This window comes from Hoplias malabaricus, chromosome 6 (assembly GCF_029633855.1).
Source record: "Hoplias malabaricus isolate fHopMal1 chromosome 6, fHopMal1.hap1, whole genome shotgun sequence".
Lineage (NCBI taxonomy): Eukaryota > Metazoa > Chordata > Actinopteri > Characiformes > Erythrinidae > Hoplias > Hoplias malabaricus.
In genome coordinates, this window is record NC_089805.1 from 3,009,890 (window position 1) to 3,023,251 (window position 13,362).

Here is a 13,362-nt window from a genome sequence, read left to right on the forward strand (position 1 = left end):
CATGTACTGTGTTTTGTAGTGTGTAGGCACCCTTACTCTCCAATCTGTAGAACACACCTACCTCGTTGGTCCACCTTGTAGATGTGAAGTCAGAGACACTAGCTTATGTGTCGCTGCACAGTTTATGTTGTTCGTCCCCCATCATTCATCAGTGAACTCAGGACACTGTTGGCTAGATGTTTTTGTCTAGTGGAGTTTTCTCAGTCCAGCAGTAACACAGAGAGCATTAAAACTGTAGCCACCCTGCTGTGTACCAGCACAACACACTGACACTCCACCATTTTAGTGTCAATGCAGAGCTGAAAATGATCCTCCACCCAATTCATACTTGTACTGTGGTCATCCTGTGTTGTTCCTGACCATTGCAGAACACGGCAAAATTGAGTTCAAGTATTCAGAGGAACAGATGGACTACAGTAAGTGTAAAAGTACACAGTGCATCAGTAATGACATTGGAGCCGAGAGAATGGACAGTGGGCATCGAAAAGTTTTTCATAATGTCACTGGACTGTGCATGTCTGTGTGCATTTCATACATATGTATGCATACATCCTGACAAATGCTTTCCTGAGCAGACTAGCAAAAGAAAATTTCAGCATCCTTCCAAGCAGTTTACTGAATTATTTTTAGGGAGCTTCAAGCCTTCATGTAATATTCACCAGAAATCCACCAATACAAAGGACAGACTATTTTTCTATAGAAGTGTATTCTTTCAATGATATTATGAAACAAAATTAAGCTAATTTGCAAGTGACCATTTTACCAGCAGTTGAACACAGGACTGATTCCTGACCCAAGCAATCTTCCCGTGCTGGAACAGTCTCTGACCTAGACTCTTGAAACAGTCAAGACCATTGAGCTGATACTGAACTTTCGGAAACAGTCCACAACTCACTGCCTCAGGAGAGACAGAAGCACTGACAAGGTCCAGCACCAGTCAGTTCATAGACATCTTTCCCCCAAGGTCATTAGCAGCAGTGTAGGAACCCACCCCAAAAACTGGCTCTGTACACAGCACTTTACTGAAACTCTGCACCCAACAAGACTCAGCTTTTTTAAATGGCTTTTATTACCAGATGCCTAGATAGTATGTACACCAATCACATGTATTTTCAGTGCACTGAATTTATTCTGCAAGTTAAGGTTCATAATATACTTGCATATTGACTACAGTAAGGTGCAATATGAAATTCACTCAAGACAAGGTTGTTTTTCAAGATTTATTTTGTTCAATTTAGTTTACACCTTTTTGCTGCCAAGCAGGTGGTTTCTGTCCAACGCTAACAGGGCCAAGTGAGATATTGCCCAGCCACTGTGGACCTGAAACAGAAGTAAAGCCATGTTAAAAATAAGGCTGACCCCAGAGTAAAATACACAAGGAAATATCCAAACAAGACAGACATACCAGTACCAGACACACCAACATCACTGAGGCCACAGCTTGTGTCACAGCAGCCACAAACCTGGTTATCCCCATCCACAGCAGTCCACCTGAGAAACAGCACAGTCAGGGCTTGGTCGGTCACCAAGTCTAATGTAGAAGCTTAGCATTGCTACAATTTACTTTTAGCACTTCTGGAAACTGACCTGTTTGCAGTGAACAAACAAGCTTTGTGTTCTGCATCAGTGGGAGCAGAAGCAGGAGTAGCCTTCACAGAGCAAGTTAAGTAGATCTACACAGAAACAAGATATTAGCTCAAGGACTGACCACTTCAGGAAATCAGTACAGTGTTACTTACCAGTCCACTGCTGTTTATAAAGGCAAAAGCCTCCAGCTGGAACTGGAGCTTATATCCATAAACCCGAGGCATAAAGCGGGACTTGGACCCTGTAAGCTTAGCATCCACCAGGCACCTAGGAACAAATACAGGAATACCACATCAGGCGAGTCAATTGTATACTCAGCCAGACAGAAGGAGTCATGAAATGACTTGCTTACCCATAGTTCTCAATAAAGAAATATCTGGGAGAGGCATTCATATCAGGTACAGCAGTAGCCACACAGCTGTCCACAAAGATCCTTAGAGGCATGTGGTTATACTGCATTACAGAAGCTTCAATATTGATGATGTCTCCCAGGTAATACTGGTTGGATGGTCTCTCAAACTGCCAGTCATCTGATGGAACCACAAAGAGACTTAGACAATGTACAATGCCTTAAGCTGCTCAAATCTGATCACAATACTAACCAGTCATGAGTCTGAGGGAGAAGACCAGCTGCTCCCCAGCAATCACAGTTGAAGCATAAGGAATCCAAGCAGGTAAGAGAGCATTGCTGCTCACATTATGAAACCTGTTTGGTGGAGGAAGAAAAATAATACAGTTTAAGGCAAGCTCTCCAGGCCCCACCACTGGATGGAAATCTTTTAACTTAGTTTAGATCCATTCTTACCTAGGATAGTGACATTCAATTCCAATAACAGTACCTCTCCTGACAGCTAGTGCACCACCAGAAGTTCCTGGAACATAGAGCAGCTGGAAGGTGTAGACCAGTTCAGCCTCAGTCATCTGGAGAAAGATGAGAATTAGATGCATTCAATTCCAGAGTATGAAGCATGCCAAGTGAAAACAATAAATCTACAAGTAGGAACTCACAGTCAGCACACTATTGCAGTTTTGCAGCTGTGCTTCAAATATCAGAACCTGAGCAGCAGAGTCTTCCCCTATTGGTGCACAGCCTCCAATACTGAGAGAAGAGGGATTTATTAGTTCTCCACTTCCAAAAAAATCTTTCTTGACTTCCACATACACTGTGCTCTCGCCACAGTCAGCTGCAACACTGCTAACTCGGACAGGTGCATGCATCTGAAATGGCACTGTTGGCGGTTTAGGCGTCACTGGAACTTGGGGGTAACGCCATGTCAGTTTCTTCACTGGACCTTGCAGCACCTCTTGGGACTGGAGATTGAGTGAGTTTTGCAAAAGACCAAGGAGACCTCCTGAGGCAGGGTTCTGTGCAGGTAGCTGTGCTACTGGCCTTGACATTGGATGAGGCTGACCAATACCTACTTGACCACTTTGCATTGCATTTGTCTTGTCAGCTAACTGTGCATTACAAATGCCAAAAAGCACCAACAGAATTACCCCAAAGCCAAGCTGGCTAAATGCCATCTCAGCAACCTAGCCAACAAACAGATTGATAATACCACAGGCACCTAAGCAATGGCTTTTATAAAGCAGTATATTACAATGGCTCCACCTCCACTTAAGGCAAATTAATAACTCACAGGTGTCACAGCTGCAATTAAAGTAGAATTTTCTTGTTTTTTTCCATCTTAATATTTGGCATGAATATTTGATAGTGTTTCCAAACAAAATACATTTATCCATATTATGTTTATATATTTATTTTTTTATTTCTGAAATGCTTCTGGCAGAACTGTTGCAAATAAAACTTTTTAATGTGTACTTTTGAGAAGGGAATTACTCTATATTTATTCAAAATAAATTTAAACATTCCACATTTCAAATTATGACCAAATTATGATTATTGTTTTCTAAACTCACTGTCAGCACCACAGATCATACATGTCACCCTGCAATTGTACAATTAAATATTATAGTCCATATGTTGCTCTGCATACTTTATTATCCCACATTTAGCCTATTTTTCAATGGTCAGGACCTTCACAGTGCATGTATGATTAGGATGGTGGACAATTTTCAGCACTGAAGCTATACTGAATTTGGTGGTGCTGTATTAATATTTGCTGGGATCAGGGGATCAGACACTGCAGTGATACCGGAGATTTTACAGTTTTTCTCAATTGCTTTGGTGCATTTGTCTCATCAGAGTTACATTTTTCATAACTGTTAGTTCAACCTCTACTATATATATTCCTTTGTGCACATCATAGTAGCAGTTTCTCATTACTTAAATAAATGTTGAACTAGATGTCAAAGTCAGTCAAGGAAAACTTGTGCATTTCTTCATAATTTTTTTTCTGAAAATGTCTCCCAAATTGAACAATATCTCTCAGGTGAAGATCAGCTTTCACTCATGAGGAGTGTTTGTAACCAAGGATAAGCAACTTCTCCACAGTCATTCAACGCTGAATGCCAAGAACCCTTAATTGGCAAGCATATATGAACCAAGCAGGACATATTGTGTACCATTCTGATAATACAGTGACATAGAAATGGAAGGTCAGCATCAGGGAAAAGGGGTGATGATGCATGGAGGAGGGGGAAGGGGAAAGACCAGGGGAAGAGGAAGAAGAGGCAAAGTACATAAGCAGATTCCTGATGAAATTAGGGCTTTAATTGTGGACCATGTAGTCAATCATGGCCTCACAATGGCTGAGGCTGGGTGAAGGGTGCAGTCGAATGTTGGGAGAACCACTGTAAATTCAATTACTCAAACATTATTTTGGGAGAACAGGTTTGTATATTGAACAGTAACTCAGCACTAAACAATCTCCACAGCACTACTGTGTCATACATGAAGCTTACAATGAGACAAGAACTTGGCACGTTATACATTTTACATTTAAACTCACAGCTTTATTGCAGCACATATTTACTATATTGTAGTGTAAAGCAGTGTACAGAAAAGATTTGCCATATTTACTGTATGGCACTGTACTTCAGCGTTTTACAGTTGGGAAGCACAGTTATTGTATACTACAGTAATATGGGTTAAAGCAGTGTATCTAATGTTTACTGTACATTATTGTAATTTTACTCTGCACCACACAGGACTGCAGAACAACCTCACAGTGAAGAAGGCCCCTTTATACTCCACAACAAGAGGAAGCCATTTGTGCACACAAAGCCCTGTTATAAAGGATGACAATATCTTTTTGGGAAAATTCGATCAGTTTCAATCGCTACAATTAACAGAGTGCGCAGGAGAAATTAAATGTGCATGAAACAATTGTATAATGTGCCGACTGAACAGAACAGAGACAACGTGAAGGAGATCCGTCACCAGTATGTACAGGTAAAACATTTATGTGTTCTATTTATACTCTAATATACAGTGCTGTAAACTGGTTACTTTGTGTAGTGCCATGAAGTACACTTCTGTGGCAGTTCATACCGTACAATATGTTGTCCAAAATGCATTATGTTACGTTGGAAAATTTGTAATAGTTTTTCTCTCTCTCTCTCCTGGTATAAAGTATGTGCTGGAGCTGGAGGCCAAGGAACTGCTGCACGCATTCATATGTTGATGAGGCAGGTTTCAATGTGGCAAAAGGTAGAAGGCGTGGAAGAACTCGTCTTGGATAGATAACGCCTATAAACCCCGTCTCCTGCAAAAGTGTGTCACTTGCTCAAAATGGATAGTTCATTCCTCAATAGCAAGTATTCATATCAATAACAGTGTATTTGTCATTAAAATAATAAGTCCTGACACCATTGTTTGTTTTGCAGTGTACACTTTCAGAGTTCTGTATGATTTCAGAATAAAAAGATTCACTTTATCATGCAGCAGTCTGGGACATTAAGTTTGTGTATTCCTTTTTGTCATGCGTGCATGGATTTTGATATTTTCGTCTTGCTGTAAAATGCCTCGTTTCCTACTGGATGTCCAGTTATACAAACGTTGCCCCTGCCCCAGCCATGTACCCACTTTCTAAATGCACAGATGCTAGATACACTTGCATGTACGGTTATCTAGTGTGTAGGCACCCTTACTCTCCAATCTGTAGAACACACCTACCTCATTGGTCCACCTTGTAGATGTGAAGTCAGAGACACTAGCTTATGTGTCACTGCACAGTTTGTGTTGTTCGTCCCCCATCCTTCATCAGTGAACTCAGGACACTGTTGGCTAGATGTTTTTGTCTGGTGGAGTTCAGTCCAGCAGTAACAGAGGGCATTAAAACTGTAGCCACCCTGCTGTGTACCAGCACACCACCATTTTAGTGTCAATGCAGAGCTGAAAATGATCTTCCACCCAATTCATACTTGTACTGTGGTCATCCTTTGTTGTTTCTGACCATTGAGGAACATGGCAAAATTGAGTTCAAGTATTCAGAGGAACAGATGGACTACAGTAAGTGTAAAAGTACGCAGTGCATCAGTAATGATATTGGAGCCAAGAGAATGTACAGTGAGTGTGAAAACAAGTTTTTCATAACATGACTGTGCATTTCATACACATACAAACTTGCTCAACAAGGCAGCCTACAAAACAGGTGTCAGGAAAATAACCTTATACAAAGCATGTAAACCAATACATATATTTTCAGTGTAGTTAGAATGTTCATAATATACTTGCATATTGACTACTGTAAGGTGCAATATGAAACTCACAAGACAAGGTTTTTTTTCAAAATTTATTTTGTTCAATTTAGTTTACACCTTTTTGCTGCCAAGCAGGAGGTTTCTGTCCAACGCTAATAGGGCCAAGTGAGATATTGCCCAGCCACTGTGGACCTGAAACACAGAAGTAAAGCCATGTTAACAATAAGCCTGACCCCAGAGTATAATACTCAAGGAAATATTCAAACAAGACAGACATACCAGTACCAAGACCAACGTCACTGAGGCCACAGCTTGTGTCACAGCAGCCACAAACCTGGTTATCCCTATCCACTGCAGTCCACCTGAGAAACAGCACAATCAGGTCGTTCAACAAGTCTAATGTAGAAGCTTAGCATTGCTACATTTTACTTTTAGTACTTCTGGAAACTGACCTGTTTGCAGTGAACAAACAAGCTTTGTGCGCTGCATCAGTGGGAGCAGAAGCAGGAGTAGCCTTCACAGAGCAAGTTAAGTAGATCTACACAGAAACAAGATATTAGCTCAAGGACTGACCACTTCAGGAAATCAGTACAGTATTACTTACCAGTCCACTGCTGTTTATAAAGGCAAAGGCCTCCAGCTGGAACTGGAGCTTGTATCCATGAACCCGAGGCATAAAGCGGGACTTGGATCCTGTAAGCTTAGCATCCACCAGGCACCTAGGAACAAATACAGGAATACCACATCAGGTGAGTCAGTTATACTCAGCCAGACTGAAGGAGTCATGAAATGCTTACCCATAGTTCTCAATAAAGGAATATCTGGGAGAGGCATTCATATCAGGTACAGCAGTAGCCACACAGCTATCCACAAAAATCCTTAGAGGCACATGGTTGTACTGCATTACAGAAGCTTCAATATTGATGATGTCTCCCAGGAAATACTGGTTGGATGGTCTCTCAAACTGCCAGTCATCTGAGGGAACCACAAAGAGACTTAGCCATTCTACAATGCCTTAAGCTGCTCAAATCTGATCACAATACTAACCAGTCATGAGTCTGAGGGAGAAGACCAGCTGCTCCCCAGCAATCACAGTTGAAGCGTAAGGAATCCAGGCAGGTAACAGTGCATTGCTGCTCACATTATGAAGCCTGTTTGGGGTGGATAAAAGTAAAAACAGTTTAAGGCAGGCTCTCCAGGTCCCAACACTGAAAGGAAATATTTTAAGTTAGTTTAGATATATTCTTACCTAGGATAGTGACATTCAATTCCAATAACAGTACCTCTCCTGACAGCTAGTGCACCACCAGAAGTTCCTGGAACATAGAGTAGGTGGAAGGTGTAGACCAGTTCAGCCTCAGTCATCTAGAGAAAGATGAGAATTAGATGCATTCAATTCCAGAGTCTGAAGCATGCCAAGTGAAAACAAATAAATTTACCATTAGGTACTCACAGTCAGCACACTATTGCAGTTTTGTAGCTGTTCTTCAAATATCAGAACCTGAGCAGCAGAGTCTTCCCCTATTGGTGCACAGCCTCCAATACTGAGAGAAGAGGGGTTTATTAGTTCTCCACTTCCAAAAAAATCTCTCTTGACCTCTACATACACTGTGCTCTCTCCACAGTCAGCTGCAACACTGCTAACTTGGACAGGTGCATGCATCTGAAATGGAACGGTTGGTGGTTTAGGCGTTACTGGAACTTGGGGGTAACGCCATGTCAGTTTCTTCACTGGACCCTGCAGCACCTGTTGGGACTGGAGATTGAGTGAGTTTTGCAAAAGACCAAGGAGACCTCCTGAGGCAGGGTTCTGTGCAGGTAGCTGTGCTACTGGCCTTGACATTAGATGAGGCTGACCAACAACTCCTTGAACACCTTGCATTGCATTTGTCCTGTCAGCTAACTGTGCATTACAAATGCCAAAAAGCACCAACAGAATTACCCCAAAGCCAAGCTGCCTAAATGCCATCTCAGCAACCTAGCCAACAAACAGACTGATAATACCACATGCAATGAAGCAATGGCTTTTAAAAAGCAGTAGATTACGATGACTCCACCTCCACTTAAGGCAAATTAATAGCTCACAGGTGCCACAGCTGCAATTAGAGTAGAATTTTCCCCTTTTTCCCCCATGTCTTAATAATTGACATGAATATTTGATAGTGTTCCCATTCAAAATATATTTATCCATATTATGTTTATATATTTAATTTTTATTACTGAAATGCTTCTGGGAGGACTGTTGCATAAATAAATGTAAACATTCCATGTTTCATATTATGACCACCTACTATTTTCTAAACTCACTGTCAGCTCCATGGATCATACATGTCACTCTGTAATTGTACAATTAAATATTATAGTCCACCTGTTGCTCTGCATACATTGTTATTCCACATTTAGCCTGTTCTTCAATGGTCAGGACCTCCACAGGGCATGTATGATTAGGATGGTGGATAATAAAGGGATACTGAATTTGGTGCTGCTGTGTTAGTATTTGCTGGGCTGGTATGAGTGGATCAGACACAGCAGTGATACTGGAGCTTTGAAACACTATGTTCACTTAGGTTGCCTACACAATAGAGGCTGATGAAATGCCAGAAATGTATTCCTCAAACGAATTTCAGTTAGGACTCTGCATCGGCTTTGATGGACTACAAAGTTGCCAGAATGCAGTTAATGGGTGAAAATCTGTGATGGAGGAAAGGCTAATCAGGGCAGTGTACACTTTACAAGTTCTGTATGATGTCAGATTAAGAGAATAAAAAGATTCACTTCATCATTCGGCAGCCTAGCACATTGTGTCTGTGTATTTTGTTTTATCAGATTTGTCTGTTTTTTCGATGGTCCATACTTTCTTCCAGCTGTAAAATGTCCCGTTTCCTACTGGATGTCCAGTTATACAAATTTTGCCCCTGCTCCAGCCATGTATACGCCTTCTAAATGCACAGATGCTGCCTAAATTTGCATGTACTGTGTTTTGTAGTGTGTAGGCACCCTTACTCTCCAATCTGTAGAACACACCTACCTCGTTGGTCCACCTTGTAGATGTGAAGTCAGAGACACTAGCTTATGTGTCGCTGCACAGTTTATGTTGTTCGTCCCCCATCATTCATCAGTGAACTCAGGACACTGTTGGCTAGATGTTTTTGTCTAGTGGAGTTTTCTCAGTCCAGCAGTAACACAGAGAGCATTAAAACTGTAGCCACCCTGCTGTGTACCAGCACAACACACTGACACTCCACCATTTTAGTGTCAATGCAGAGCTGAAAATGATCCTCCACCCAATTCATACTTGTACTGTGGTCATCCTGTGTTGTTCCTGACCATTGCAGAACACGGCAAAATTGAGTTCAAGTATTCAGAGGAACAGATGGACTACAGTAAGTGTAAAAGTACACAGTGCATCAGTAATGACATTGGAGCCGAGAGAATGGACAGTGGGCATTGAAAAGTTTTTCATAATGTCACTGGACTGTGCATGTCTGTGTGCATTTCATACATATGTATGCATACATCCTGACAAATGCTTTCCTGAGCAGACTAGCAAAAGAAAATTTCAGCATCCTTCCAAGCAGTTTACTGAATTATTTTTAGGGAGCTTCAAGCCTTCATGTAATATTCACCAGAAATCCACCAATACAAAGGACAGACTATTTTTCTATAGAAGTGTATTCTTTCAATGATATTATGAAACAAAATTAAGCTAATTTGCAAGTGACCATTTTACCAGCAGTTGAACACAGGACTGATTCCTGACCCAAGCAATCTTCCCGTGCTGGAACAGTCTCTGACCTAGACTCTTGAAACAGTCAAGACCATTGAGCTGATACTGAACTTTCGGAAACAGTCCACAACTCACTGCCTCAGGAGAGACAGAAGCACTGACAAGGTCCAGCACCAGTCAGTTCATAGACATCTTTCCCCCAAGGTCATTAGCAGCAGTGTAGGAACCCACCCCAAAAACTGGCTCTGTACACAGCACTTTACTGAAACTCTGCACCCAACAAGACTCAGCTTTTTTAAATGGCTTTTATTACCAGATGCCTAGATAGTATGTACACCAATCACATGTATTTTCAGTGCACTGAATTTATTCTGCAAGTTAAGGTTCATAATATACTTGCATATTGACTACAGTAAGGTTCAATATGAAATTCACTCAAGACAAGGTTGTTTTTCAAGATTTATTTTGTTCAATTTAGTTTACACCTTTTTGCTGCCAAGCAGGTGGTTTCTGTCCAACGCTAACAGGGCCAAGTGAGATATTGCCCAGCCACTGTGGACCTGAAACAGAAGTAAAGCCATGTTAAAAATAAGGCTGACCCCAGAGTAAAATACACAAGGAAATATCCAAACAAGACAGACATACCAGTACCAGACACACCAACATCACTGAGGCCACAGCTTGTGTCACAGCAGCCACAAACCTGGTTATCCCCATCCACAGCAGTCCACCTGAGAAACAGCACAGTCAGGGCTTGGTCGGTCACCAAGTCTAATGTAGAAGCTTAGCATTGCTACAATTTACTTTTAGCACTTCTGGAAACTGACCTGTTTGCAGTGAACAAACAAGCTTTGTGTTCTGCATCAGTGGGAGCAGAAGCAGGAGTAGCCTTCACAGAGCAAGTTAAGTAGATCTACACAGAAACAAGATATTAGCTCAAGGACTGACCACTTCAGGAAATCAGTACAGTGTTACTTACCAGTCCACTGCTGTTTATAAAGGCAAAAGCCTCCAGCTGGAACTGGAGCTTATATCCATAAACCCGAGGCATAAAGCGGGACTTGGACCCTGTAAGCTTAGCATCCACCAGGCACCTAGGAACAAATACAGGAATACCACATCAGGCGAGTCAATTGTATACTCAGCCAGACAGAAGGAGTCATGAAATGACTTGCTTACCCATAGTTCTCAATAAAGAAATATCTGGGAGAGGCATTCATATCAGGTACAGCAGTAGCCACACAGCTGTCCACAAAGATCCTTAGAGGCATGTGGTTATACTGCATTACAGAAGCTTCAATATTGATGATGTCTCCCAGGTAATACTGGTTGGATGGTCTCTCAAACTGCCAGTCATCTGATGGAACCACAAAGAGACTTAGACAATGTACAATGCCTTAAGCTGCTCAAATCTGATCACAATACTAACCAGTCATGAGTCTGAGGGAGAAGACCAGCTGCTCCCCAGCAATCACAGTTGAAGCATAAGGAATCCAAGCAGGTAAGAGAGCATTGCTGCTCACATTATGAAACCTGTTTGGTGGAGGAAGAAAAATAATACAGTTTAAGGCAAGCTCTCCAGGCCCCACCACTGGATGGAAATCTTTTAACTTAGTTTAGATCCATTCTTACCTAGGATAGTGACATTCAATTCCAATAACAGTACCTCTCCTGACAGCTAGTGCACCACCAGAAGTTCCTGGAACATAGAGCAGCTGGAAGGTGTAGACCAGTTCAGCCTCAGTCATCTGGAGAAAGATGAGAATTAGATGCATTCAATTCCAGAGTATGAAGCATGCCAAGTGAAAACAATAAATCTACAAGTAGGAACTCACAGTCAGCACACTATTGCAGTTTTGCAGCTGTGCTTCAAATATCAGAACCTGAGCAGCAGAGTCTTCCCCTATTGGTGCACAGCCTCCAATACTGAGAGAAGAGGGATTTATTAGTTCTCCACTTCCAAAAAAATCTTTCTTGACTTCCACATACACTGTGCTCTCGCCACAGTCAGCTGCAACACTGCTAACTCGGACAGGTGCATGCATCTGAAATGGCACTGTTGGCGGTTTAGGCGTCACTGGAACTTGGGGGTAACGCCATGTCAGTTTCTTCACTGGACCTTGCAGCACCTCTTGGGACTGGAGATTGAGTGAGTTTTGCAAAAGACCAAGGAGACCTCCTGAGGCAGGGTTCTGTGCAGGTAGCTGTGCTACTGGCCTTGACATTGGATGAGGCTGACCAATACCTACTTGACCACTTTGCATTGCATTTGTCTTGTCAGCTAACTGTGCATTACAAATGCCAAAAAGCACCAACAGAATTACCCCAAAGCCAAGCTGGCTAAATGCCATCTCAGCAACCTAGCCAACAAACAGATTGATAATACCACAGGCACCTAAGCAATGGCTTTTATAAAGCAGTATATTACAATGGCTCCACCTCCACTTAAGGCAAATTAATAACTCACAGGTGTCACAGCTGCAATTAAAGTAGAATTTTCTTGTTTTTTTCCATCTTAATATTTGGCATGAATATTTGATAGTGTTTCCAAACAAAATACATTTATCCATATTATGTTTATATATTTATTTTTTTATTTCTGAAATGCTTCTGGCAGAACTGTTGCAAATAAAACTTTTTAATGTGTACTTTTGAGAAGGGAATTACTCTATATTTATTCAAAATAAATTTAAACATTCCACATTTCAAATTATGACCAAATTATGATTATTGTTTTCTAAACTCACTGTCAGCACCACAGATCATACATGTCACCCTGCAATTGTACAATTAAATATTATAGTCCATATGTTGCTCTGCATACTTTATTATCCCACATTTAGCCTATTTTTCAATGGTCAGGACCTTCACAGTGCATGTATGATTAGGATGGTGGACAATTTTCAGCACTGAAGCTATACTGAATTTGGTGGTGCTGTATTAATATTTGCTGGGATCAGGGGATCAGACACTGCAGTGATACCGGAGATTTTACAGTTTTTCTCAATTGCTTTGGTGCATTTGTCTCATCAGAGTTACATTTTTCATAACTGTTAGTTCAACCTCTACTATATATATTCCTTTGTGCACATCATAGTAGCAGTTTCTCATTACTTAAATAAATGTTGAACTAGATGTCAAAGTCAGTCAAGGAAAACTTGTGCATTTCTTCATAATTTTTTTTCTGAAAATGTCTCCCAAATTGAACAATATCTCTCAGGTGAAGATCAGCTTTCACTCATGAGGAGTGTTTGTAACCAAGGATAAGCAACTTCTCCACAGTCATTCAACGCTGAATGCCAAGAACCCTTAATTGGCAAGCATATATGAACCAAGCAGGACATATTGTGTACCATTCTGATAATACAGTGACATAGAAATGGAAGGTCAGCATCAGGGAAAAGGGGTGATGATGCATGGAGGAGGGGGAAGGGGAAAGACCA

At 41.3% G+C, this 13,362-nt stretch overlaps 3 protein-coding genes across 3 annotated transcripts; all 3 read right to left on the reverse strand.

Annotated features, from left to right (window-relative positions):
- Positions 1 to 1,176: 1,176 nt before the first annotated feature.
- LOC136699193 (zona pellucida sperm-binding protein 3-like) lies at positions 1,177 to 3,143 on the reverse strand. The gene is made up of 8 exons (XM_066673684.1): positions 2,596 to 3,143; positions 2,393 to 2,508; positions 2,190 to 2,293; positions 1,940 to 2,117; positions 1,740 to 1,854; positions 1,588 to 1,673; positions 1,406 to 1,491; positions 1,177 to 1,320 (listed from the first exon to the last, which is right to left on the reverse strand). Exons 1-8 carry the CDS (start codon positions 3,109 to 3,111, stop codon positions 1,235 to 1,237), a joined length of 1,287 nt encoding a protein of 428 aa, XP_066529781.1. The 5' UTR covers positions 3,112 to 3,143; the 3' UTR covers positions 1,177 to 1,234.
- Positions 3,144 to 6,233: 3,090 nt separating this feature from the next.
- On the reverse strand, positions 6,234 to 8,200 carry LOC136699194 (zona pellucida sperm-binding protein 3-like). Its single transcript, XM_066673685.1, has 8 exons — positions 7,646 to 8,200; positions 7,442 to 7,557; positions 7,240 to 7,343; positions 6,990 to 7,167; positions 6,797 to 6,911; positions 6,645 to 6,730; positions 6,472 to 6,554; positions 6,234 to 6,384 (listed from the first exon to the last, which is right to left on the reverse strand). Exons 1-8 carry the CDS (start codon positions 8,159 to 8,161, stop codon positions 6,299 to 6,301), a joined length of 1,284 nt encoding a protein of 427 aa, XP_066529782.1. The 5' UTR covers positions 8,162 to 8,200; the 3' UTR covers positions 6,234 to 6,298.
- Positions 8,201 to 10,364: 2,164 nt separating this feature from the next.
- LOC136699183 (zona pellucida sperm-binding protein 3-like) lies at positions 10,365 to 12,302 on the reverse strand. The gene is made up of 8 exons (XM_066673672.1): positions 11,755 to 12,302; positions 11,552 to 11,667; positions 11,349 to 11,452; positions 11,099 to 11,276; positions 10,899 to 11,013; positions 10,747 to 10,832; positions 10,565 to 10,650; positions 10,365 to 10,479 (listed from the first exon to the last, which is right to left on the reverse strand). The coding sequence occupies exons 1-8, from the start codon at positions 12,268 to 12,270 to the stop codon at positions 10,394 to 10,396; spliced, it is 1,287 nt and encodes a 428-aa protein (XP_066529769.1). The 5' UTR covers positions 12,271 to 12,302; the 3' UTR covers positions 10,365 to 10,393.
- Positions 12,303 to 13,362: the final 1,060 nt, after the last annotated feature.